Source organism: Salvelinus alpinus, chromosome 6 (genome assembly GCF_045679555.1).
Source record: "Salvelinus alpinus chromosome 6, SLU_Salpinus.1, whole genome shotgun sequence".
NCBI lineage: Eukaryota > Metazoa > Chordata > Actinopteri > Salmoniformes > Salmonidae > Salvelinus > Salvelinus alpinus.
In genome coordinates this window covers 56,336,012-56,359,918 of record NC_092091.1, presented here as the reverse complement: position 1 = coordinate 56,359,918, position 23,907 = coordinate 56,336,012, and the positions used below count along the sequence as shown (strand labels likewise).

At 41.7% G+C, this 23,907-nt stretch overlaps 1 protein-coding gene across 7 annotated transcripts in view; it reads left to right on the top strand.

Moving 5' to 3' along the window:
* LOC139578934 (SLAM family member 5-like) overlaps nucleotides 1–23,907 on the top strand; it is a 209,514-nt gene that overhangs the window by 9,777 nt on the left and 175,830 nt on the right. Inside the window, exons 2-6 of one of the 7 annotated variants that reach the window (XR_011675648.1) lie at nucleotides 16,563–16,880; nucleotides 16,994–17,275; nucleotides 17,396–17,512; nucleotides 17,967–18,037; nucleotides 19,016–19,251. Coding sequence is in view for 6 of the 7 variants with exons in the window: in XM_071407079.1 (XP_071263180.1) it covers nucleotides 16,563–16,880; nucleotides 16,994–17,275; nucleotides 17,396–17,512; nucleotides 17,967–18,037; nucleotides 19,016–19,135 (908 nt within the window). In the remaining variant the exon portion in view is untranslated. Of the gene's footprint in view, nucleotides 1–16,562; nucleotides 16,881–16,993; nucleotides 17,276–17,395; nucleotides 17,517–17,966; nucleotides 18,038–19,015; nucleotides 21,637–23,907 lie in introns of those variants that run through there. The other 6 variants (XM_071407079.1, XM_071407082.1, XM_071407078.1 and 3 more) reach the window with 6 other exon arrangements.

Sequence of the window (23,907 nt, the reverse complement as noted above, 5' to 3'; positions counted from 1 at the left end):
ATGTGTCAAACTTATGGGCATGTGGCAGCATTGTGTAGGAGGGAGGTTCCTAGGTGTGAAAAGTCTTCAGAAGGGCATGAGACAAAGGAATGTGTAGCATTGGGGGACAAAAGCGGTATGTTTTAATTGTAGGGGTGTCCATGAGTCTGGGCATCAGAAGTATCCGGTGCGAGAGAGGCAGGTTGAGGTTACCAGGGTTAGGGTAGAGCAGAGGGTGTTGTATGCTGAGGCAGTAAAGAAAGTTGAGGAAGATGAGTCAAGGGGGTGGGATACTGAGAGTAGTTGTGTGAGTAGCAGATCTGTATCAGTACAGAGGGATAGGCCAGAGAGTGATATATGCTTCAGTAAGATTGGCTTTTAGCATTCATAGCAATGGTTATCATCTGTCCTGCAGGGATGGAACGTAAGTCGCACAAAATAGAGGTTGTGGTGGCAGCTGCAGAGAAATATTTGGGTGTACGAGATTTGAAGTCAGAAGAGTTACAGGGTGTGTTGAGTGGTGGTGTCCCGTCCTTTCGGAATGTAGGATTAGATAGATTTAAATAGTGGAGTAGTGTGGTAGGGCTTTAATGGGCGTAGGGTTAGATGGTATGGTATTTGTTGAGTTATTGTCCAGTCTAGTTGGTGGTGGTAATATAACTTTTATTGGATGCCAACCGCTGTTAAACCTCATTGAAGAAGTAGTGATGTGCAAAATATGCCCATCTTCTTGAAACGGGTCACATATCACGGTGTCAAGGCATATGAACTAACAGGTTATAGAGCACACAATGCAATTATCCCAACACATAAGTTGTAATATGTTTTTTATCCTTGCTTGGCTTCCCCGTTTTTTTACCCATGCACCCCTACTGCTGTCCTGTATAGGCTACCTGAACCTGCATGATTTGAGCCGTCCTCATGCTCTCTCCCAGCTTGGATAGAAAGTTGAGTGTAAAACCAGTCTAGTATTGCCAAATAATACAGTCAGTCCACCCTCAAAACACTAGCTTACTAGGTATTGTTTCATTATGCAGTGTACTATCTATAGCTATATACCGTATTTACCTGCTAACTTTTATTAACATTAAACATCAAATAGGAAAATGAGGGGGAAAGAAAGTAGTCAGCTTGAGGATAAATTCACCCACTATTTATTGTTGAACTTAGCGGTTATTGTCTGGATAATACCTTACACAAATAGGCTACAATATTCAAGGTAAATTCAATCTAATTAAATCTAAACTTGAGTGACTCCCCTGGTGTCGTGAAGTCCTCCATTTTTGTGTGCAAATGTTTTCACCACGGACTGTAGGTCCAGGTTGCGAGCCCGGCTGTTTTCTTTACCGAGTATTGCCACACCAGACAGTCTTTCCTGAGAAATGGTGCATTATTAGTCTTGAATGATGCATGCCAAGATATACCAGAGATAAAGGGCTGTTGATATTGCAACCACAACTCAAATTCCGGTTCACGGGGATGAACGAAATCGTAAACAGCTTTTTTTGTTCAAGCTCTCAAGAACTGTTGTTGCCTGGTATAGATGATGATCTGTTTGCATCTTCTAACTCATTGGCTGTCCAGTATCCAGACGACCTGTCCCCAGGACAGCAATTAAGGAGAATGGGGGGGGCTCAATTAAAGATGTCACAGAATTGCTGTGTTTGAAGCACAACTACCTTCTGCCCAGTTTCCCTGTTGTTGCTACGACAATCAAGCTGTAACTGTTGCTTCTGCAGAGAGATCATTTTCTAAACTAAAACTAATAAAGAACTACCTACATTCAAAAAAATGCTGGGTTGTTTTCTTTGTCACGAACCGGCTCAAAGCCTGTAACAAAAAGGTAGACAAAGTGGAGCTAAGGAATAACAAAAATATATTTAATAACTGAAGTAACCTATATACAATAAACAATGGTGTATGTAGCCAGTAGTGTAAGTGAGTGGTTAAGGGCATATATGATATCGAGGAGTGTTGAAAGGTGCCAAAGAAAACAGCCACAACCAAAATCCAACAGTGTGTCTGCATGGAGAGAGTCTCCTCAATGAATGGGGAAAAGGTGTGTTTATCCCGGGACACACCCGGGCCCAGGTGTGTCTCATTTTGCTGATGACCTTCCAGGCTCCTCCCACCGACATCCTAATAAGGAAAACAAGAGCAAAGAGAAAGAATTCGGCAGACAGAATGGGAGGGTTGTCACATCTTTCAAAATTGAAAGGTTGGGTTGTTAATGCTGGGTTAATTCTCCCACCAAACCAAAGTTATCCAGCAAGCTCTTGAATGAGGATTATTGCAGTTGTAGAAAGTTTACCAGACAGTGCAGCCTGCTCAGTGGAATTACTTTGACGGATACATGGGCAAGGCGTTGTGGCTGACCAAAAACTGAGTAAAAAGCTAGCTAACATTGCTAATTATCCATTCAGGTTAAAGAGACCTAGGTAACAAAATTACATATCTCAGTCATTGACAATATTAGATAATGTTGGCAACACTAACATCAACATTAGTAGCTAGTTAACTACTTAGCTCACATGTTCTAACTTAGCGGTTACTTAGCTAACAATCACTTTTAGCTATTTTAGCTAACAATCACTTTTTCTGTATTGTGTATGTGGTAAAAAAAAAAATGTTGTTGTTGTTTTGGCTGGCTAGTTATGTCAGTGCCTGTAGAATGCTTGTCTTCTGTAAGCCTAACTAACACTACTGCATTGTTTCATGTCAGTTAGTTAGTTAGCTAAAACATTTGGTTTCCCATCCAGTTTGGCTAGCTAGATTTTACTAAGCTAGACCTATTCCCTGTCTCTGAGTTCATGTAACATGATTGCAGCTAGTTGGCAAGCTTATAGCTCGTGCTTTTATGGTGGTTCAGTTACTGTATTTTGAATTTTTTTGCCTTTGCCTTTTTTGCCTTTTCCAATGTAATGCATGGCAAGATGTGTAACAATGTTTAGGTAACCTTAGCAACATTAGCTAATTGTCAAGGTCAATGTTTATAACTCTTTTTTTACTCTGAGTACATTTTAAATGAGCTACTTTGGACTTTCACTTTAGTATTTTTTTTTTTACACAAGTAGTTTTACTTTTACGTGAGTCAAATTTAATTGAAGTAACAGTACTTCTACTTGAGTAGAATATTTCAGTACTCTTCCCACCCCTGCTGTAAACCAATAACAAAGTGTCTGGACTCAGCTCAGTGCAGATTAACCTTTATAGAGTCACAAACCCGGATCCGGGATCCCCCCCATCAAAAAAGCTGACTAGCATAGCCTAGCCTAAAGCGACAGGGATATCAGATAATCAAATGTTCATGAAATCACAAGTCCAAGACACCAAATGAAAGATACAGATCTTGGGAATCCAGCCATCATTTCACGATTTTTTAAATGTTTTACAGGGAAGACAAAATATGTATTTCTATTAGCTAACCACCATAGCAAAAGACAACTTTTTTTTGTCCACCATTTTTTTCCTGCATCAGTAGCTATCACTAATTCGACTAAATAAAGATATATATATAGCCACTAACCAAGAAACAACTTCACAAGATGACAGTCTGATAACATATTTATGGTATAGGATATGTTTTTTTAGAAAAATGTGCATTTTTCAGGTATAAATCACAGTTGTACATTGCAGCTGCAATCTGAAATAGCGTTGGAAGCAGCCAGAATAATTACAGAGACCGACGTCAATTACCAAAATACTCATCCTAAAACATTTCTGAAAAATACACAGCCTACAGCAATCGAAAGACACAGATCTTGTGAATCCAGACAATATTTCAGATTTTCTAAGTGTTTTACAGGGAAGACACAATATGTAAATCTATTAGCTAACCACGATAGCAAAAGACACAACTTTTTTTCTCCACCATTTTTTTCCTGCATCAGTAGCTATCACTAATTCGACTAAATAAAGATATATATAGCCACTAACCAAGAAACAACTTCATAAGATGACAGTCTGATAACATATTTATGGTATAGGATATGTTTTTTTAGAAAAATGTGCATTTTTCAGGTATAAATCACAGTTGTACATTGCAGCTGCAATCTGAAATAGCGTTGGAAGCAGCCGGAATAATTACAGAGACCGACGTCAATTACCAAAATACTCATCCTAAAACATTTCTGAAAAATACACAGCCTACAGCAATCGAAAGACACAGATCTTGTGAATCCAGACAATATTTCAGATTTTATAAGTGTTTTACAGCGAAAACACAATATATCGTTATATTAGCATACCACATGAGCTAACATCACCCCAGCATTAAATCAAGGCAAAGGGGGCGATAACGTTATCGCCACCAAAATATATTAATTTTTTCACTAACCTTCTCAGAATTCTTCAGATGACAGTCCTGTAACATCATATTACACAATGCATATAGAGTTTGTTCGAAAATGTGTATATTTAGCCACAAAAATCGTGGTTATACAATGAGAAAAGTAGCTAAACTGGGCAGAAAATGTCGGGCGCCATCTTGGAGAGTGACTTAGTCTAATCATTAAATAATCATAAACTTGACTAAAAAATACAGCGTGGACATATTTGAAAGACAAATTAGTTCTTAATGCAATCGCTGAATTACATTTTTAAAATTAACCTTACTGCGCAATACAAGTTGCGCCAAAGCGAAGCTACCCCCAAAAAAATGGCAGCTTATACGTTTAACATTTTTAACAGAACAACGATTTATCAGCATAAATAGTTCTTACTATTAGCTGAGCTTCCATCAGAATCTTGGGCAATGTCTCCTTTCTCCGGTCTAATCGTCTTTTGGTCAAAAGATGTCCTCTTGTCCTGTCGAAATGGCCACTAACGTTCGGCATGTACAGGGAAAGTGTCCAACTCTTGAAAGTGCGTCACAAAGAAATGCCAGAAAATCGCAATAAACTGATATAAACTGAAATAATTTGGTTCAAAATAACAAGATTATGATGTCTTTAAAGCTTATATCGAATAAAAACATGACCGGAATTATCTAAGGAGCTAAAACCAGAGCTTCCACAACGATACGCAAAGCTCCTCTTTGCGCCCGAGCGAAGATCCAAAAGATTGGCCACCGTGATTCCAATTCAACAAGAGAACATCCCTGGTCATCCCTACTCCTTCTGATCTGGTGGAGTCGCTAAACACAAATGCTTAGTTTGTAAAGATGTCTGCGTGTGCCCCTGGCTATCCGTCAATAAAAAAACAAAATGGTGCCGTCAGGTTTGCTTAATATAAGTCTTTTATATTTTTTATTTTATTTAACCAGGCAAGTCAGTTAAGAACAAATTCCTATTTACAATGACGGCCTACACCAGCCAAACCCGGACACGCTGGGCCAATTGTGCACCGCCCTATGTGACTCCCAATCACGGCAGTTTGCGATACAGCCTGGAATCGAACCAGGGTGTCTGTAGTGACTCCTCAAGCACTGAGATGCTGTGCCTTAGACCGCTTCGGGACTCGGGAGCCCATGTTTATACATTTACTTTTGATACTTATGTATATTTTAGCAATTACATTTACTTTTGATACTTAAGTGTATTTAAAACCAAATACTTTTAGACTTTTACTGAAGTATTTTACTGGGTGACTTTCACTTTAGTAATTTTCTATTAAGGTATCTTTACTTTTACTCAAGTATGATATTGGGTACTTTTTCCACCACAGTGAGTAAGCTCCAGTCATTGTACTGTCACCATCATAGCCTTGACCATGGCATTTGTTCACTGATATCCCCTTGTACTTTTAATCAGTTTAGTTTTTGCTTTTTCTGTCACATTCCTGAAGCCCAAGAAACAAACGCTTAGATTTCTAGTACATATTGAAATTAAAACGGTTTATGAATTACTTTTTGAAAGGTTACTGTCAAAATGATTTACACAAAACATATAAATAGACATTTAAATAGACACCCCCGCAGCCTTGCCGGTGTAGATGTGGCTGCAACCGGACTAGATTGTGAACGACTCTTGGCGGAATGCATTGCGTGATGTTCATTGCGTGTTATTCTAGATCTTTGGGACATTCCATACCCTAAACTGTAACCCCTACCCTTAACCCAAAGGTGCCAAACTCAATCCACGGAGGATCGAGTGGCTGCGGGTTTTCGCTCCACCCTTGTACTTCATTGATGAATTAAGGTCACTAATTAGTAAGGAAGTTCCCACACCTGGTTGCCTTGGGCTTAATTGAAAGGAAAATCACAAAACCTGCAGACATTGGGCCCTCCATGGAATGAGTTTGACACCCCTGCCTTAACCCATACCTTAACCATTTTAAATGTCAACTTCAATTGGATAGGGACGTCCCAAGGATTATGTATAGCACGGACCGTTGCTTGATGTCCGTGAGAGTGATACACACAATATCGTTCACAAACTGAAGCCCCCCCCAAACAATTAATTCTTAAATTCAATGTTCAAAAGTTCAATCTCATCACGGACAAATATAGCATTTTAGCTAATTAGCAACATTTCAACTACTTCCTACTTTTTAGCTAGTTTGCAACTACTTAGCATGCTAGCTAACCCTTCCCATAACCCTAACCTCACAACCCTTTTAGTTAACCCTAACTTTAACCCTTTAACCTAACTCCTAAACTTAACCCTAACCTTAAACCTTAACCCCTGGCCTAGCTAATGTTAGCCAGCTAGCTAACGTTAGCCACTTAGCTAGTATTCGAATCAAATTGTATTTGTCAAACATACACATGGTTAGCAGATGTTAATGTGAGTGTAGCGAAATGCTTGTGCTTCTAGTTCCGACAGTGCAGTAATATCTAACAAGTAATCTAACAATTCCGTAACAACTAACTAATACACACAAATCTATAGGGGTGAATGAGAATATGTACATATAAGTATATGGATGAGCGATGGCCGAGCGGCATAGGCAAGGTGCAATATATGGTATAAAATGCAGTATATTCATGTGATATGTGTAATGTGAGATATGTAAACAGTATTAAAGTGGCATTACTTAGAGTGGCATTGTATAAAGTGACTAGTGATCCATTTATTAAAGTGGCCAGTTATTGGTTCTCAATGTAGGCAGCAGACTCTCTGAGTTAGTGATTGCTGTTTAGCAGTCTGATGGCCTTGAGATAAAAGCTGTTTTTCAGTCTCTCGGTCCCAGCTTTGATGCACCTGTACTGACCTCACCTTCTGGATGGTAGCGGTGTGAACAGGCAGTGGCTCAGGGGGTTGATGTCCTTGATGATCTTTTTGGCCTTCAGGTGCTGTAGGTGTCATGGAGGGCAGGTAGTTTGCCACCGGTGATGCGTTGTGCAGACTGCACCACCCTCTGGAGAGCCTTGCGGTTGAGGATGGTGCAGTTGCCATACCAGGCGGTGATTCAGCCCAACAGGATGCTCTCAATTGTGCATCTGTAAAAGTTTGTCAGGGTTTAGGGTGACAAGCCAAATTTCTTCAGCCTCCTGAGGTTGAAGAGGAGCTGTTGCGCCTTCTTCACCACACTGTCTGTGAGTGGACCATTTCAGTTTGTCTATGATGTGTACGCCAATGAACTTAAAACGTTCCACCTTCTCCACTGCTGTCAATTCAATGTGGATAGGGGGGTGCTCCCTCTGTTGTTTCCTAATGTCCAGGATCATCTCCCTTGTTTTGCTGACGTTGAATGAGAGGTTATTTTCCTGACACAACACTCACCTCCTCCCTGTAGGCTGTCTCGTTGTTGTTGGTAATCAAGCCCACTACTGTCATCCGCAAACTTGATGATTTAGTTGGAGGCGTGCATGGCCACGCGGTCGTGGGTGAACAGGGAGTACAGGAGGGGGCTGAGCCGCACTCTTGTGGGGCCCCAGTGTTGAGGGTCAAAGTGGAGCAAAGTGTTGTTTCCTACCTTCACCACCTGGGGGTGGCCCTTCAGAAAGTCCAGGACCAAATTGCACAGGGCAGGGTTGAGACCCAGGGCCTCCAGCTTGATGATGAGCTTGGAGGGTACTCTGGTGTTGAATGCTGAGCTGTAGTTAATTAACAGCATTCTTACATGGGCATTCCTTTTGTCCAGATGGGATAGGGCAGTGTGCAGTGTGATGGCGATTGCGTCGTCTGTGGACCTGGAGCAGGACTCTAACTCGGAATCTTATAAGAAATCCCGCTATGCCCTCCGACGAACCATCAAACAGGCAAATCATCAAAACAAGACTATGATCGTATTGTACGACACTGGCTCTGATGCTCGTCGGATGTGGCAGGGCTTGCAAACCATTACAGAGTACAAAGGGAAGCACAGCCGAGAGCTGCCCAGTGACATGAGCCTACCAGATGAACTAAACTACTTCTATGATCGCTTCGATGCAAATAACACTGAAACATGTATGAGAGCACCAGCTGTTCCGGAAGACTGTGTGATCACGCTCTCCGCAGCCGATGTGAGTAAGACCTTTAAACAGGTTTACATTCACAAGGCCGCAGGGCCAGACGGATTACCAGGAGGTGTACTGCGAGCATGCTCTTACCAACAGGCAAGTGTCTTCACTGACATTTTCAACCTCTCCCTGTCCGAGTCTGTAATACCAACATGTTTTAAGCAGACCACTATAGTGCCTGTGCCAAAGAACACAAAGGTAACCTGCCTAAATGACCACCGACCTGTAGCACTCACGTCTGTAGCCAAGAAGTGCTTTGAAAGGCTGGTCATAGCTCACATCAACACCATCATCCCAGAAACCCTAAACCCACTCCAATTTGCATACCGCCCCAACAGATCCACAGATGATGGAATCTCTACTGCACTCCACACTGCCCTTTTCCACCTGGATAAAAGGAACACCTATGTGAGAATGCTATTCATTGACTACAGCTCAGCATTCAACACCACAGTGATCCTCAAAACAGGGCCCCCTCCGGGGTGCGTGCTCAGTCCCCTCTTGTACTCCCTGTTTACTCATGACTGCACGGCCAGGCATGACTCCAACATCATCATTAAATTTGACACAACAGTGGTAGGCCTGATCACCGACAGCCTATAGGGAAGAGGTCAGAGACCTGGCCGTGTGGTGCCAGGACAACAACCTCTCCCTCAAAGTGAACAAGACAAAGGAGATGATTGTGGACTACAGGAAAAGGGGACCGAGCACGCCCCCATTCTCATCGATGGGGCTGCAGTGGAGCAGGTTGAGAGCTTCAAGTTCTTTGGTGTCCAAATCACCAACAAACTAACATGGTCCAAGCACACCAAGGCAGTCGTGAAGAGGGCACGACAAAACCTATTCCCATTCAGGAGACTGAAAAGATTTGGCATGGGTCCTTAGATTCTCAAAAGGTTCTACAGCTGCACCATCGAGAGCATCCTGACTGGTTTAATCACTGCCTGGTATGGCAACTGCTCTGCCTCCAACCACAAGGCACTACAGAGGGTAGTGCGAATGGCCCAGTACATCACTGAGGCCAAGCTTCCTGCCAACCAGGACCTCTATACCCGGCGGTGTCAGCGGAAGGCCCTAAAAATGGTCAAATACTCCAGCCACCCTAGTCATAGACTGTTCTCTCTGCTACCACACAGCAAGGCTTCTAAACAGCTTCTAACCCCAAGTCGTAAGACTCCTGAACATCTAATTAAATGGTTACCCAGACTATTTGCATTGTCCCCCCTCCCTTTCCCCCTCTTTACACCACTGCTACTCTCTGTTGTTATCATCTATGCTTAGTCACTTTAATAACTCTACCTACTTGTATATACTACCTCAACTAACCGGTGCCCCCGCACATTGACTTTGTATCAGTACCCCCCGGTATATAGTCATATTGTTATTTTACTGCTGCTCTTAAATTATTTGTTACATTTATCTCTGATTCTTATCCTTATTTTTTGAAACTGCATTGTTGGTTAGGGGCTCGTAAGTAAGCATTTCACTGTAAGGTCTACACCTGTTGTATTCGGCACATGTGACTAATACGATTTGATTTTATTAGTTTTTTTGGCAAACTGAAGTGGGTCCAGGGTGACCGGTAAGGTGGAGGTGATATGATCCTTGACTATTCTCTAAAAGCACTTCATGATGACAGAAGTGAGTGCTACAAGAGGGTAGTCATTTAGTTCAGTTATTTTTTCCTTCTTGGGTACAGGAACAATGGTAGCTATCTTGAGGCATGTGGCGACAACAGACTGGGATAGGGAGCGATTGAATATGTCCGTAAACACACCAGCCAGATGGTCTGCGCATGCTCTAAGGACGCGGCTAGGGATGCCGTCTGGGCCAGCAGCCTTGCAAGGGTTGACACGTTTAAATGTTTTACTCACGTCAGGCACGGAGAAGGAGAGAGGGGGGCTCAGTCCTTGTTAGAGGGCCGCAATGGTGGCACTGTATTATCATCAAAGCAGGCAAAGAAGGTGTTAAGTTTGTCTGGAAGCGTGACTTGGCTGGTTTTTCCGTGACGTGGCTGGTTTTCTTTTTGTAGTCTGTGATTTCCTGTAGACCCTGCCACATATGTCTCATGTCTGAGCCATTGAATTGCGACTCCACCTTGTCCCTGTACCAGCATTTCGCTTGTTTGATTGCCTTGCGAAGGGAATAACTACACTATTTATATTCAGTCATATTCCCAGACCTCTTTCCATGGTTAAATGCGGTGGATCACGCTTTCAGTTTTGATCGAATACCGCCATCCATCCACTGTTTCTGGTTATGGTAGGTTTTAATAGTCACAGTGAGTACGACATCTCCAATGCACTTCTTTATAAACAAATTCACCGAGTCAGCATATAGGTCGATGTTGTTCTCTGAGGCTGACCGGAACATATTCCAGTCCGCGTGATCAAAACAATATTGAAGCTTGGCTTCCGATTAGTCGGACCAGCGTTGAATGGTTCTCATCACTGGTACATCCATTTTGAGTTTCTGCCTATAAGACCTCAGAGCCTTGGATCATTTCTGTTCTGTTATTATATATATTAATATTACATTTTGGGGTTGTTTCGACATACACTTGTCTCATGGTCTTGTTTCTACACATTTTAAGATGTTTGCTTGCCTTGCGCAGGGATGCATGCCAAGAATTTGGACGTTCAGTGAAAATGAGAAGATCCACCTTGATTCCTTTGTATTTTTGTTGCATAAAGTCTGCACTTAGGGTCTCTGTGTGCCCTTTTAAAACCTTTGCTTCACTGGCAATACCAATACCTGCATTTTGGATTGCAAGGTTGCTGAGTTTGGGGCTTTTAAATGTATCCATCTTAGTTTATTACAGCTGGATACAGTATATGTTACAGTTGGTTTGCACTTGGCAAGTTGTAGCTATATGTTGTTGAATGTAAACAAAGCCGACCTCGAATAGTTTTCTCTTGCTTGTGTAAGTTTAGGTACTAGTTTTCCTGTCCTTTGTTCTTTTTGATTGTCCTTTTTGTTATTTGTTAGCTAGCTAGGTGTTTTAGCTAACAGTAGGTAGCCAGTAGCTAGAAACTCTTAGCAACTTGTAAAGAACTGTTAGCTTGTTAGCTATCCAGTTGAGTTATCTGGATAAAAGTTGTCTTCTGATGTTGTATTCTTAGTCCTTCTTTATCTTTCTCTCACTTGTTTTTCTGAAATGTACTCTTCCTTGAAATCATTTGAAATATGATATCTAATACTAGATATTAGGAGCTCATCATTTTTCCAGCTGCTCTTGGAACTGATGTTTTGAAATGATCTGTCATTTTCCATTGAGAAATATATTTCCCTACAAAAATCATTGCAGTTGCACATGCTGTTTTATTATATGGCTACTGCAATAGCTGCGTCCAAAATAACATAGTTACAGTCACTTTTGTACCTGCAGGGTTAATGTTATATTATACTGTACAATTCAGTAATTGTGTAGTACAGGGGTAGACAACCCTGTTCCTGGAGTGCCGCAGTTACTACTACAGGATTTTGTTCCAACTAGGCACCACACCTGACCAACTGAGCTAATTGATCAGTTCAGTTATTGCCTAAATTCAACACACCTGTCCTTCCAGGTCTGTTAAATGAAAAACATCAATTGCCTGAGTCACTCCAGGACCGTGGTTGCCCACCCCTGGTGTAGTGGTTATGTCCTAACTCTGGTTATTTTGCAGTTATACTGCAATTGCTGCATTCAAAATAACCATTATACAGCAAATACTGTAACTGCAGTTTCACAATTCAAATGAATTACAAGTTGACGGCAAAGCCAATGCTTTGTTGTTAATTGTCAGTTTTACTGTTACAGTAGCCAGCTGCAGAAATAGCCCCTCAACTGTTGCACACATTTATTTTTACTGTTTTTCTTATATCAAGTCGCTGTCTGAGTGTTGTCCTTTGTTACAATCCATATAGCGATGCTGAGAAGTATATTTATCCTAAATGAACAAGACTTTGGTATGTGAGTATGTGTTGGTGAGACATAAACGCAGAAAGATATTAGGCTTATTCCGAATGCATACATAATATCAAATCAAATTTATTTATAAAGCCCTTCTTACATCAGCTGATATATCAAAGTGCTGTACAGAAACCCAGCCTAAAACCCCAAACAGCAAGCAATGCAGGTGTAGAAGCATGGCGGCTAGGAAAAACTCCCTAGAATGGCCAAAACCTAGGAAGAAACCTAGAGAGGAACCAGGCTATGAGGGGTGGTCGGTCCTCTTCTGGCTGTGCCGGAGTATGTACGCTGTGTCTGGCTGTGTCTGGAGTATGTACGCTGGAGGCTAGCTTCCTTGTGCTGAAGAACATGCAACATTAGGGAGGCTATCACCACAATGTTCAATGTCTCATCACCAATTTGCTTAGAGAATGTGAAAACAATGTTGTATAAAAGTACTGTAGTTACACTCCTAGGCCTTACCCACCCATGCAAAATAGCCTTACTTTTCCCAGTGCAATTTCACTTTTACTTTTAGAAATCCAAAGACCCCTATCAGGTCTACATTGATCCGACAACTGTAAGAATTATATGAGTCACGGATAGACCTTAAGCATTACTGAGAACTATTCTGTTCGCTGCAGTGAAAAGTAGTCATTGCGGTGGAAACTTATTTCACCACATACAGTAGGCCTGTGTGTGAGATGGGACTCCTGTACACAGGGAAGACTGTGTGGGGCTGCTTCTCAGTGTGGTCAAACCACCTGCGTGACAGAAAAAGGCGGACCACACGATGTGACAGACTGATGGGAAAGGAAACGACTCTGTGTTCACAAGCAGAGACACAGTCACATATTCAGATAGACAATGTATACCGTTTGCTATTGGAGGACAGATACATTACGTTCGTAGGGTGTGCATGAGTTCTCTTCTATTCACTTGTAGAACTAATACTGAAAAGTTGCTCTTGTACAATCCCAATAATATACTGTTGGGCCTATGAGCCAAGAACCAAATTATTAAGCTAATGACCTGGGTAACCTAATGCCTAATTGAGCCCACCTGCCGCATACATTAAGCCTATGTCTCCTCAGAGGATGTGACACTGAAGCATTTGTTCTACCTTACTCAACACCTAAAACCATAGCCGTGGGAAGTAGGGGTACTGAGGGTGCTGCAGCACCCCCTGAAAAATCAGAAGTAGTGCACTGGGCATTTAATCGTCCTGTATTAGCAGACCAATATAGCCATCTGTAGTGCGGGCAAAAAAACATCCACCCTCTGTCAATGAAAAAAATAGCAGCACCCCCACCCCCAAACTACTTCCTGCAGCTGGGCCTGAAATCTACAAATCTTTTGCAGTTAGGACTTTTTTATTTAGGAAAAAAAAGGAAATACTTTAAAGTACTACTTAATTCGTTTTTGGGGAGTATCTGTACTCTACCATTTATATTTTTGACAACTTTTACATTTACTCCACTACATTCATAAAGGAAATAATGTACTTTTTACTCCATACATTTTCCATGACACCCAAAAGTACTCATTACATTTTGAATGCTTAGCAAGACAAAAAAAAAGTCAAATGCAGGCACTTATCAAGAGAACATGCCTGGTCATTCCTACTGCCTGTAATCTGGCAGACTCATTAACTACAAATGCTTAGTTTGTAAATTATGTGTGAGTGTTGGAGTGTGCCCCTGGCAATCCGTAAATAAAAAATATTTAAAAAAAAGTATAATGTGCTTTGGTTTTTTTGATATAAGGAATTTGAAATGATTCATACTTTTACTTTTGATACTTAAGTATATTTTAGCATTTACATTTAATACTTCAGTAGATTTAAAACCAAATACTTTTACTCAAGTTATATGTTACTTGACAAAACAAGGACAACATAGAACACCAGACATAGAATTCTCACCCAAACTCACGCCCTGACCAACCAAAATAGAGACATAAAAAGGATCTCCCCCCAAAGGTGCGGACTCCGGCCGCAAAACCTGAACCTATAGGGGAGGGTCTGGGTGGGCATTTCACCGCGGTGGCGGTTCTGGTGCGGGTTGTGGACCCTTACCACCGACCCTGGAGCGGGGACCCTTACCGCCGACCCCGGACCGGGGACCCTTGCAGCGGGCCCCGGACAGGAGGGAGACTCTGGCTGCTCCGGACAGGAGGGAGACTCTGGCTGCTCCGGACAGGAGGGAGACTCTGGCTGCCCCTGACTGAAGCCCGTCGCTGGAGGCTCCGGAATAGAGGGCGTCGCTGGAGGCTCCGGACTAGTCCTTCGTTGGAGGCCTCGTGCCATAACTCCTCACTGGAGATTTCGTGCCATGGATCCTCACTGGAGGCTTCGTGCCACGGATCATCACTGGATGCTTCGTGCCATGGATCATCACTGGAGGCTTCGTACCATGGATCATCACTGGAGGCTTCGTGCCATGGATCATCACTGGAGGCTTTGTGCCATGGATCATCACTGGAGGCTTCGTGCCATGGATCATCACTGGAGGCTTCTTGCGATGGATCATCACTGGAGGCTTCTTGCCATGGATAATCACTGGAGGCTTCGTGCCATGGATCATCACTGGAGGCTTCGTGCCATGGATCATCACTGGAGGCTTCTTGCCATGGATCATCACTGGAATGGAGAGACACACAGGAGGCCTGGCTCTGGGAGAAGGCACAGGACTCACCAGGCTGGGGAGACATGCAGGAGGCCTTGTCCTTGGCCGAGGCACCGGATACACTGGGCCGTGGAGGCGCAATGGAGGTCTCGAGAAAAAAGCATGCACAACCCATCCTGGCTGTATGGTGACTTTGGCCCTGCAACTGCGGGGCGCAGGCACAGGACGTACTGGGCTGTGCAGACGCACTGGAGACACAGTGCGCAAAGCTGGCGAAGGATAACCCGGACCGAGGAGACGCATTGGAGACCAGATGCACTGAGAGTGGGCATCGAGCCCTCCTGGCTCAATGCCCACTCTAGCCCGGCAGATGCGAGGAGCTGCGATGTGACGTACCGGGCTAAGAACACGTACTGGAGACACTGTGCGCTCCACCGCATAGCACGGTGCCTGACCAGTATGACGCTCGCCACGGTAAGCACGGGGAGTTAGCTTAGGTCTCCTACCCGACTCCGCCAATCTCCCCGTGTTCCCCCCCAAAAAAATTCTGGTGCTGCCTCTCGTGCACTTCTCCTTGAGCCAACTCCTCATAGCGTCGCCGTTCCGCTTTGGCTGCCTCCAGCTCCTTTTTCGGACGGCGATACTCTCCCGGCTGTGCCCATGGTCCTTTGCCGTCCAAAATCTCCTCTCATGTCCAGGAGTCCATTTTCCCACGCTGCTTGGTCCTTTGTTGGTGGGTGATTCTGTAACGGCCGTCGTCGGAAGAAGGAGATGACCAAAACGCAGCGCGGTAAGTGTTCGTCATGTTTAATCAAAACTGAACACTAAAAGGCAAAAACAACAAAGTGACAACCAATACAGTTCCGTCAGGTGTAACACACACTAAACAGAAATCAACCACCCACAAACACAGGTGGGAACAGGCTACCTAAGTATGATTCTCAATCAGAGACAACGATAGACAGCTGTCTCTGATTGAGAACCATACCAGGCCAAACACATAGAAATACAAAACAAGGACAACATAGAACACCAGACATAGAATGCTCACCCAAACTCACGCCCTGACCAATCAAAATAGAGACATTAAAAGGATCTCTACAGTCAGGGCGTGACAGAAATGTTCCTCTGACCCTGAAATTCAAAGGATTCGATCTAGGCTATTTAAGAGGCTGTAGTGGAAAGTTATGTTACTTGGTAATGAAATATCTCTGTAAAGTCATGTGCTTTTTCAGTGATATCCTTGACTTTTATTTTGGGGAAAAAACAACAGTCAATTGGGGAAGAACTTCCCTCACTCAGAGAATGCATTTCCATGTCAACTTAATTTCGGACAGAATATTCAACTACTAGTCTTAACAATTATTTCCTGCCCCCAACCATCACATTAGGCCTGTGAATAACTAAGAAGGACTGTGATACTCACAGTCGTGTCATTCCAGACGACTACAATGCAGACGTGCAGAAAACATTAACGAATGATTGAATGTCATTGTCATCTTCAGTGCAGTCTGACATCAGATCACAATATCATATGGATGCAGTTACTGGCATGTTCAACACTTTTCCGGGTATTGTGAGATTCAGTGTGTGACTGCAGTCATTGTGTTAACATTTAGTCTCTCTCTTTCCACAGTACTCTGTGCTTCCCAGCAAACAGTCCAGTCTGAGATTCAGCGGGTGAAAGGCATCGTGGGACAGACTTTCTCTTTTCCAGAGAGGGTGATCAAGACTGGCAATTTACTTTATGGAGACCTTGGCACTATTGCAAATGTGTACCCTGGTAAAGAAGGCAAAATCACCCTTGAGAAGAGATTTGAAAACCGCCTCCACTTGAACAATGTTACAAGATACTTCACTCTGTCAGACCTTCAGATTGACGATGCTGGGGTTTATACTGTTGAGATTACAGACGAAGGGAAAAAAATAAAAACATTTGAGCTCATTGTATACAGTAAGTGTTTGTGTGCGTGTGTGTGTGTGTGTGTGTGTGTGTGTGTGTGCTGTATATTACGAACACATTTAATATAGGTTCCAATTTCAATTTATTTGTATTTTTTCTTCCAGATGTTGTTTCCAAACCTCAGGTGACAGAGTGTGACAACAGCTCCTGTAGTGTGGTGTGTTCTGTGGACAATGAAAAAGAGGTGACCTTGACCTTGTACAGAGGAGAGGAAATACTAAACCAGACCAGCAGTCCTGATTTTACCACTGATCTATCTCTCCGTTTGGAGGTAGAGGGAAAGAACTACAACTCCACCTACAGCTGTGTGGCTGCCAACCCTGTCAGCAATGAGACAGTTCATGTCCCAAAATGTTGCAGTGAAGATGGTCATGCTAATGATGCAGGTAAGACACATTTTCAATTAAATCCACCCAGGAAATAACATTTACCAAGTGAAAGTGAAGTTTAGTTGAGCTCATTCAAAACGTACTTCACAAAAATAATTTCCTTGTGTTTTATTTCAGACAGTGGTGAGAGGACTCTGGGTATGCTTATTATTGCTGTAATCTGCATTTTGGTTGCCTCAGGGCTGGTTGGACTTGCAATCTATCTAAAGAAGAGGGGAAATGAACACTCACAAGGCAGGTATTTATCTTTTAGAGGTGTGAGGTCACTCCCCAAAGTCAAAGCATGCTTAGCCTTTTTTTTTACAATCAAGATTAGTGTTTTGGAAAAGGTAGGAAATGTTTGCTTGAACACAGGATGCAGGTCAAATAAAGTGTCATATCTTCCACAATTCCTCTGCTTGGTCAGACAGTGTCATTATCCCAGACAACTTCTCTAAATGTTGAAAAAGCAGAAGGCACACACACACAGACACACACAAACGCTCTCTCTCTCTGATAATGATTACTTGAATAGCTTGGCTTATCTGACACCAACATGACTGCAACCACAGAGACCAGTACTCATAGTAACAAATGAGTCTTGAGTGTTTACAGAACCTGTCCTGGTGGCTGAGCGTCTGTATGTCTCTGTCAGTTAGTCACACCTCCCCTTAGGCCTATATTTACTTTACTTTATTTGTCTTCTTAGATTCATCCGAAAGAATGCAAGTTGACATTGAGTATACAGAGATAACTCCTAAAAAACGAACAGATAATCAGGTTAGTAAAAATGTTACAGGCTGATTGACAATACAGCAGCTTTTGCAGCCCTCATGTCTACAACTGTTGGCTTTAGCTCTGTGCCAGTGGGTTAATGTGGTCTTGAGTTGCACAGACCACCTGAGTTTTATACCCGGCCTGATGTCATTGCAACCAGTTTTGCCCATTTGGTTGCACAATGAAAATCCACACAGCACATATGGTGTACCGGAGCGCCAAGTCTAGTTCCGAAAGACTTCTTAACAGCTTCTACCCCCAAGCCATAAGACTCCTGAACAGCTAATCAAATCGCTACCCAGACTATTTGCATTGCCCCTACTATTTACGCTGCTCCTACTCCCTCTTTATTATCTATGCATAGTCACTTTAACTCTACCTACATATACATACTACCTCAATCCTCGACTAACCGGTGCCCCCGCACATTGACTCTGTACAGGTACCCCCTGTATATAGCCTCGCTATTGTTATTTTACTGCTGCTCTTTAATTATTTGTAACTTTTTTTACTTAACCAACAATGCAGTTTTAAGAAAAATAAGTGTTAAGGGCTTGTACAGTAAGTAAGCATTTCACTTTCACTTCATGTCTACACCTGTCGTCTTCGGCGCATGTGACAAATAACATTTGATTTGATTAGATTAGTAATTCCTTTGATTTTTATATAGTCTTTTACAGTATTTGCAAAGTCTGTGGACTTTTTTAAAGTTAGGCTTCATGATTCCCCCCACTAGCTTTAGGAAAGGTTCTAGATGCGTTGTGTTGACTGTTGAGTTACCTACTGCAGAACAATGAGAGTAGACAAGAGAGTGTCAGGCGTATCCTGTTTCCTTCCTTCCTCTGGCACAACGTTTCTAATAAAGCATAAGATCCTTTTTTGTTACTTTCCTAACCTCTTTTATCTCCCCTCTCTCTGTCCCTTATGTCCTTGTCCCTCTCCGTTCTTCCCTCCCCTACCTACCTCCTTCTCCCTGCCTAGGAGGAGCGAACAGATATACCAGAATTGGAGTCGCGTAGAGACAACCCTACCCTGACATCAGTTTATGATACACTCCTGTTACATCGCATGGCTGCCAGCGGGGATGTTGACACAGCATGAAAGAGATAAACGGGAGGTCAATAGGATAACTCACATCATGTAGTGGACAGTATATCATAAAGACGACGTTGAAACAAAATGAAAGTAAAAATATATTCACCCAGAAAACCTTTTAGGTTTTCTAGGCACAGTTGTTATGGGAGAAAAATCCCCCGGAACTGTTGCGCTGATATAAATTCAGGGTTTCTTTGTAGGTCATTCTCACAGACATTCTGTCAAATAGGAGCCTCGATGACATCCACTGATAAGGACCAATTCAATAACTATGCATTGAGTTAGTAGCAGGATCAGGATAATCCTTCTTTTCAAGTGCCTTTTTTCCCAAATCCCAATGTATAAGTTAAAACAAATGGAACATATATTTTAATGCAATTCACTAGTGTGTTTGCAATGCTACCACTGTGCCAAAGTCACTCCCTCCTGCAGACTCTGTACACTCTCCTATCAGAGAATGTTGTGCTCCACCTACATTAGTGCAGCCTTTGTATATATCTGTGCCAGCACAGGTTACTTTGACCCGAAAATACAAAATCTGTCGATACCATAGTGAGTTGTTGCATTGTTATACTACTCTATTTCAGAGTAGTTACTGAGACTGAATATGAAGATCTAATTCACTTTTCACTATTTTAAAATAATCTCTTGACTTATTCAAACTCATAAAAATAAACATTTTGTACTGAGCTTCAATATATTAAGTCAAAGACTTACCCATACATTTCATTTAAAGTCATAAAATGTGTATATTTCCTGATATTTAACAGTCATCAATACATCAATACCCTTGCTTGAAATATATTAATGTTTTACATACCCCATCACAACTCAAAATATGATGGTAGATTACTCCGTTCTCCATTTATGTGTTTGTTGTCATTTAAATCTGTGTAAACAAATAATGTATTGCTTCAGAATACTTGTGTAAACTGTCATTCCTTGAATCCATGGCTGCTTCTATTAGTTTGAGAGTGGCAACATTTCTCCAGAGACATTTCTCCAGAAACACAACTTCATGTTGTGGTTTTAATGTAGCCCATTTCTAGGGTCAAATAGGAGGGACCACTGTAATTGGTTGGTGGATTCTCTATTTAGTGAGTTTAAGTGTGTGTGATCTTTTTTTCCTGCCACTTTGCATGCCAGGCAGCTGTACATTTAAAAAAAATTATTTACAATAATGACTGCAAATAGTGAATTGCTAACTTTTTATTTAAAAATCCTATAAAATTTCCAGCTTTGTTTTGAAAAAACGTTGGCCTTTTCTTCCAATCCTTTTCCTCCGTCTAGTGGTTGAATGTTTTTATATTTCAGTATACTGTATACTGTTGTAATGCGTCTGTGTGTAGCTGGGGTAGATGAGTCAGGCGCAGGACAGCAGATATGAGTAATGTAAGCAATTTTACTCAACAATAAATAACAAAACACGTCAATAAATCCCAGGCCACAATTACGGACCGCAATACAATAAACGACCACTCATAAACAAATATGGGGGAACAGAGGGTTAAATAATGAACAAGTAATTGGGGGATTGAAACCAGGTGTGTCAGACAAAGACAAAAAAAATTGAAAATTAAAAGTGGATCGGCGACGGCTAGAAGGCCGGTGACGTCGAATGCCGAACATCGCCCGAACAAGGAGAGGGACTGACTTCGGCAGAAGTCGTGATAACTGTACATAATGCACAGTGTTTCGCTCTGAGACAGTGTACTGTAAATTGTGTAAGTATATCTTAAATCATGTGCAACCAAAATGTTCTCTCATCTTTCTATGCCTTAGACTGTGGTCATGCATTTTTGTGCCAATGTGCCATTATTATAACATTATTGTGAGTAACAATTAAACATTTGTGAAATATGCCATGTTGATGTTATTTTTATTGTTTAAATCCCATTTGGTAGCAAAACATGAGACTCATTTATCATTCTGTGTATTTATGTTATTTATTTTCATTTTATTATTGTTATATTGCTGTGTTATTGATTATGTATTATAGATGTGTTGTGGTAGAGTGTAATAATATGTTGTGTTATGTACTGTTTTATTTTGTATGTAATTGTGTAATGGTGACTGGACCCCAGGAAGAGTAGCTAATGTGGGTCTGGAATAAATACAAATGTTATGTAATTTTCCAAGAAAATCAGATTGCGCAATGTTGTAATTTGTTTAACTTCAATGTTTTGTTACAGGAAATGAGTAACCTTCGTATATAAAACACACGTTAGCTTTCAGTCTGTATCAGCATGGACAAAGTGGTGGGTAGCCTACCTTTACACTTTTAATTTGATTCCTGATCTATAGCATAACTCCACATAATTACGTTTTCAACTATAATCACGGAAGTAAAATTTCTCAATGGAAAGCAGTTAATCCAAGCGATAACGACACTGGATTATGGCTCCCATCCACCAACTCTAAATGGATGAAAAACACGCTTTGGTGATGAAATGTAACTTCCTTATCTTATAAAATACTTTTGACCAAATAAAATATGATTATTCATGTTCTGAGTCATTCAGTGGGGTCTTTCTCAAACATATCATTAACATTGTATTTAAAAAAAAATCGGATTTCGTATCTTCATGCATCTGATAATAAGCACCAAACTCTGTTGACAGAGCGGTGGCGCAATCTCGCAGTAACATTTGAGGGTTTTACAGGTGTTGGTCCTCTGCGAAGTTGTTTGTGAGAAATCTTCAAAAAAGAACAGGAATTTTTCTATGAATATGAAAAGCGTACAGTATACTACAATATGAAAATACTACATGGCATGTCTCAAAATCAATATCTATTTTATGAGGTCAACAAATTATGAGGTCAACAGTGAGTCTGTCAATTAGCCTAGTTCTCGCACAGCATCAGCCTAGCTGACACAATGCTATTTTCCCGATTTTTGACCACTTTCATTCTCTGGCCTCCATTGATTTAGTCACCCTAATTTTGGCTATCCCTAAGGGTAAACACTTTTGAACGGATTATGAATGAGACATGGGTTTGGACCATTGATTTTCTTAGAGGAGTATCTACACAATTAACATACTATTTTGGTCAAAATATGTGTTTTTGATTGGACATCTTAATGACATGTATTCATGTAATAGTCCACTCCATTACACTCAAAAGTTACTTCACCTTCAACCAGTGAATGCTAGTGATATCTAGCTATGCTAGCTATTCTACCAGTCTCTCTTAAAGAGTGTTAGCAAGCTAATAGCACATCCTGCCATCACATTTATTTTTAAGGGGTCTGCGGTAGGTTGATAACGACATCACCAAAGTATGTTGTATCAGATATTTCAAACGTCAATCCCAGCTAATGAGAAAACAGTCATGGTATTTAATTTAAGAGAATGTATAAGGTTTAACAAGGCAATCTTGGGGCTATTTTGACTGTGTGCAACGCAGTAGAGATGTGTGGCTGCTGTGAAACGTTATTCCATGAGGAACTAACAGAGGCCCGGACATTGGTGACGTTACCACATTTTATTAAATAAAACCCCTGACTTTTCTCATTTGGTAAAAAGTCTGTCCTCCGTGACCTGGAAAACCGGTAAGTGGTCAAGGAGAGTCTTAATTCGTTAGTAGGCAAACGGAACATGGTCCTTCCCTCCTTGATATCCCCCTTTTGGCGAGGATGCACAAGAGAATCCTACCAATTCTCCGAAGAGTTTTGAAATCTGCCACACCCCATTTGAATCAGCTGTTGTTTTCTCGAAGGAGAAAACCATTCAAACATTTAAAAACGATATGCTACTTATCCTTTTATGTATAAATGCTAGTTTCGTTTTATCACTTTATACATTTATTTTGGGATTCCATGTGCCTGATGACGTGCGATTGAAGAAGTCTCATTTCATACAAGCGCATTTGTCCACTTTCCCTCTCTTCGCCGCCACTCCTTGATTACCTTTGACCTTTTTCAAAACCCCATAGAGGACTGTGGAAAGAGGACGCGGGAGTTGAGCAAATCCAATTGAGAAAAGGCCCCCTTGAGTTCACAATAGAGACTTTCTGTTTATTTGCATGGGCTGCGTCGCATTCCACTGAATCCGCCTGTATCGGCAATTCGCATATGTGGTGGATAGGCACTTGTCAGCGCCATTATTTGCCAGACATGAGAGGATACCGACAAGTTACTTCTCAAGAAATTGTCTGTCTAGTCTGAACGATTTGAGCTGAAAACTACCCCCCATGTCTAAGAGTCAGGTTAACAATGAAAAGGGTGCACACAAGGTCATGGCATTTATCTGATCCTCTGTTTCTCAGGTTGGTCTTATTAGCTGTGAATCAGGGTTGGGCTCAATTAAGATTTTTGGAATTGATTCATAAATTTAAATTCAGCACACTCCTAAAACCTCTAAAGAATGTAGAATTTGAGTTGGAGTAAAAGGAAGTCGAATTTAATTCATTGCAATCGAAGATTGTCTATTATATTGACAGAGATGGTCGCCTCGCTTCGCGTTCTTAGGAAACTATGCAGTAATTTGTTTTTTTATGTATTATTTCTTACACTGTTTCCCCAGGAAATATTAAGTCTTATTACATACAGCCGGGAAGAACTATTGGATATAAGAGCAAAGTCAACTTACCAACATTACTACCAGGAATACGACTTTCCCGAAGCGGATCCTCTGTTTGGACCACCACCCAGGACAATGGAGCTGATCCCAGTAGGTGACCCAAAACAACAGCGCCGCAGAAGGTGCAGACTGAGCGGTCTTCTGGTCAGGCTTCGTAAACGGGCACATCGCTCACCGCTCCTGAGTATACTACTC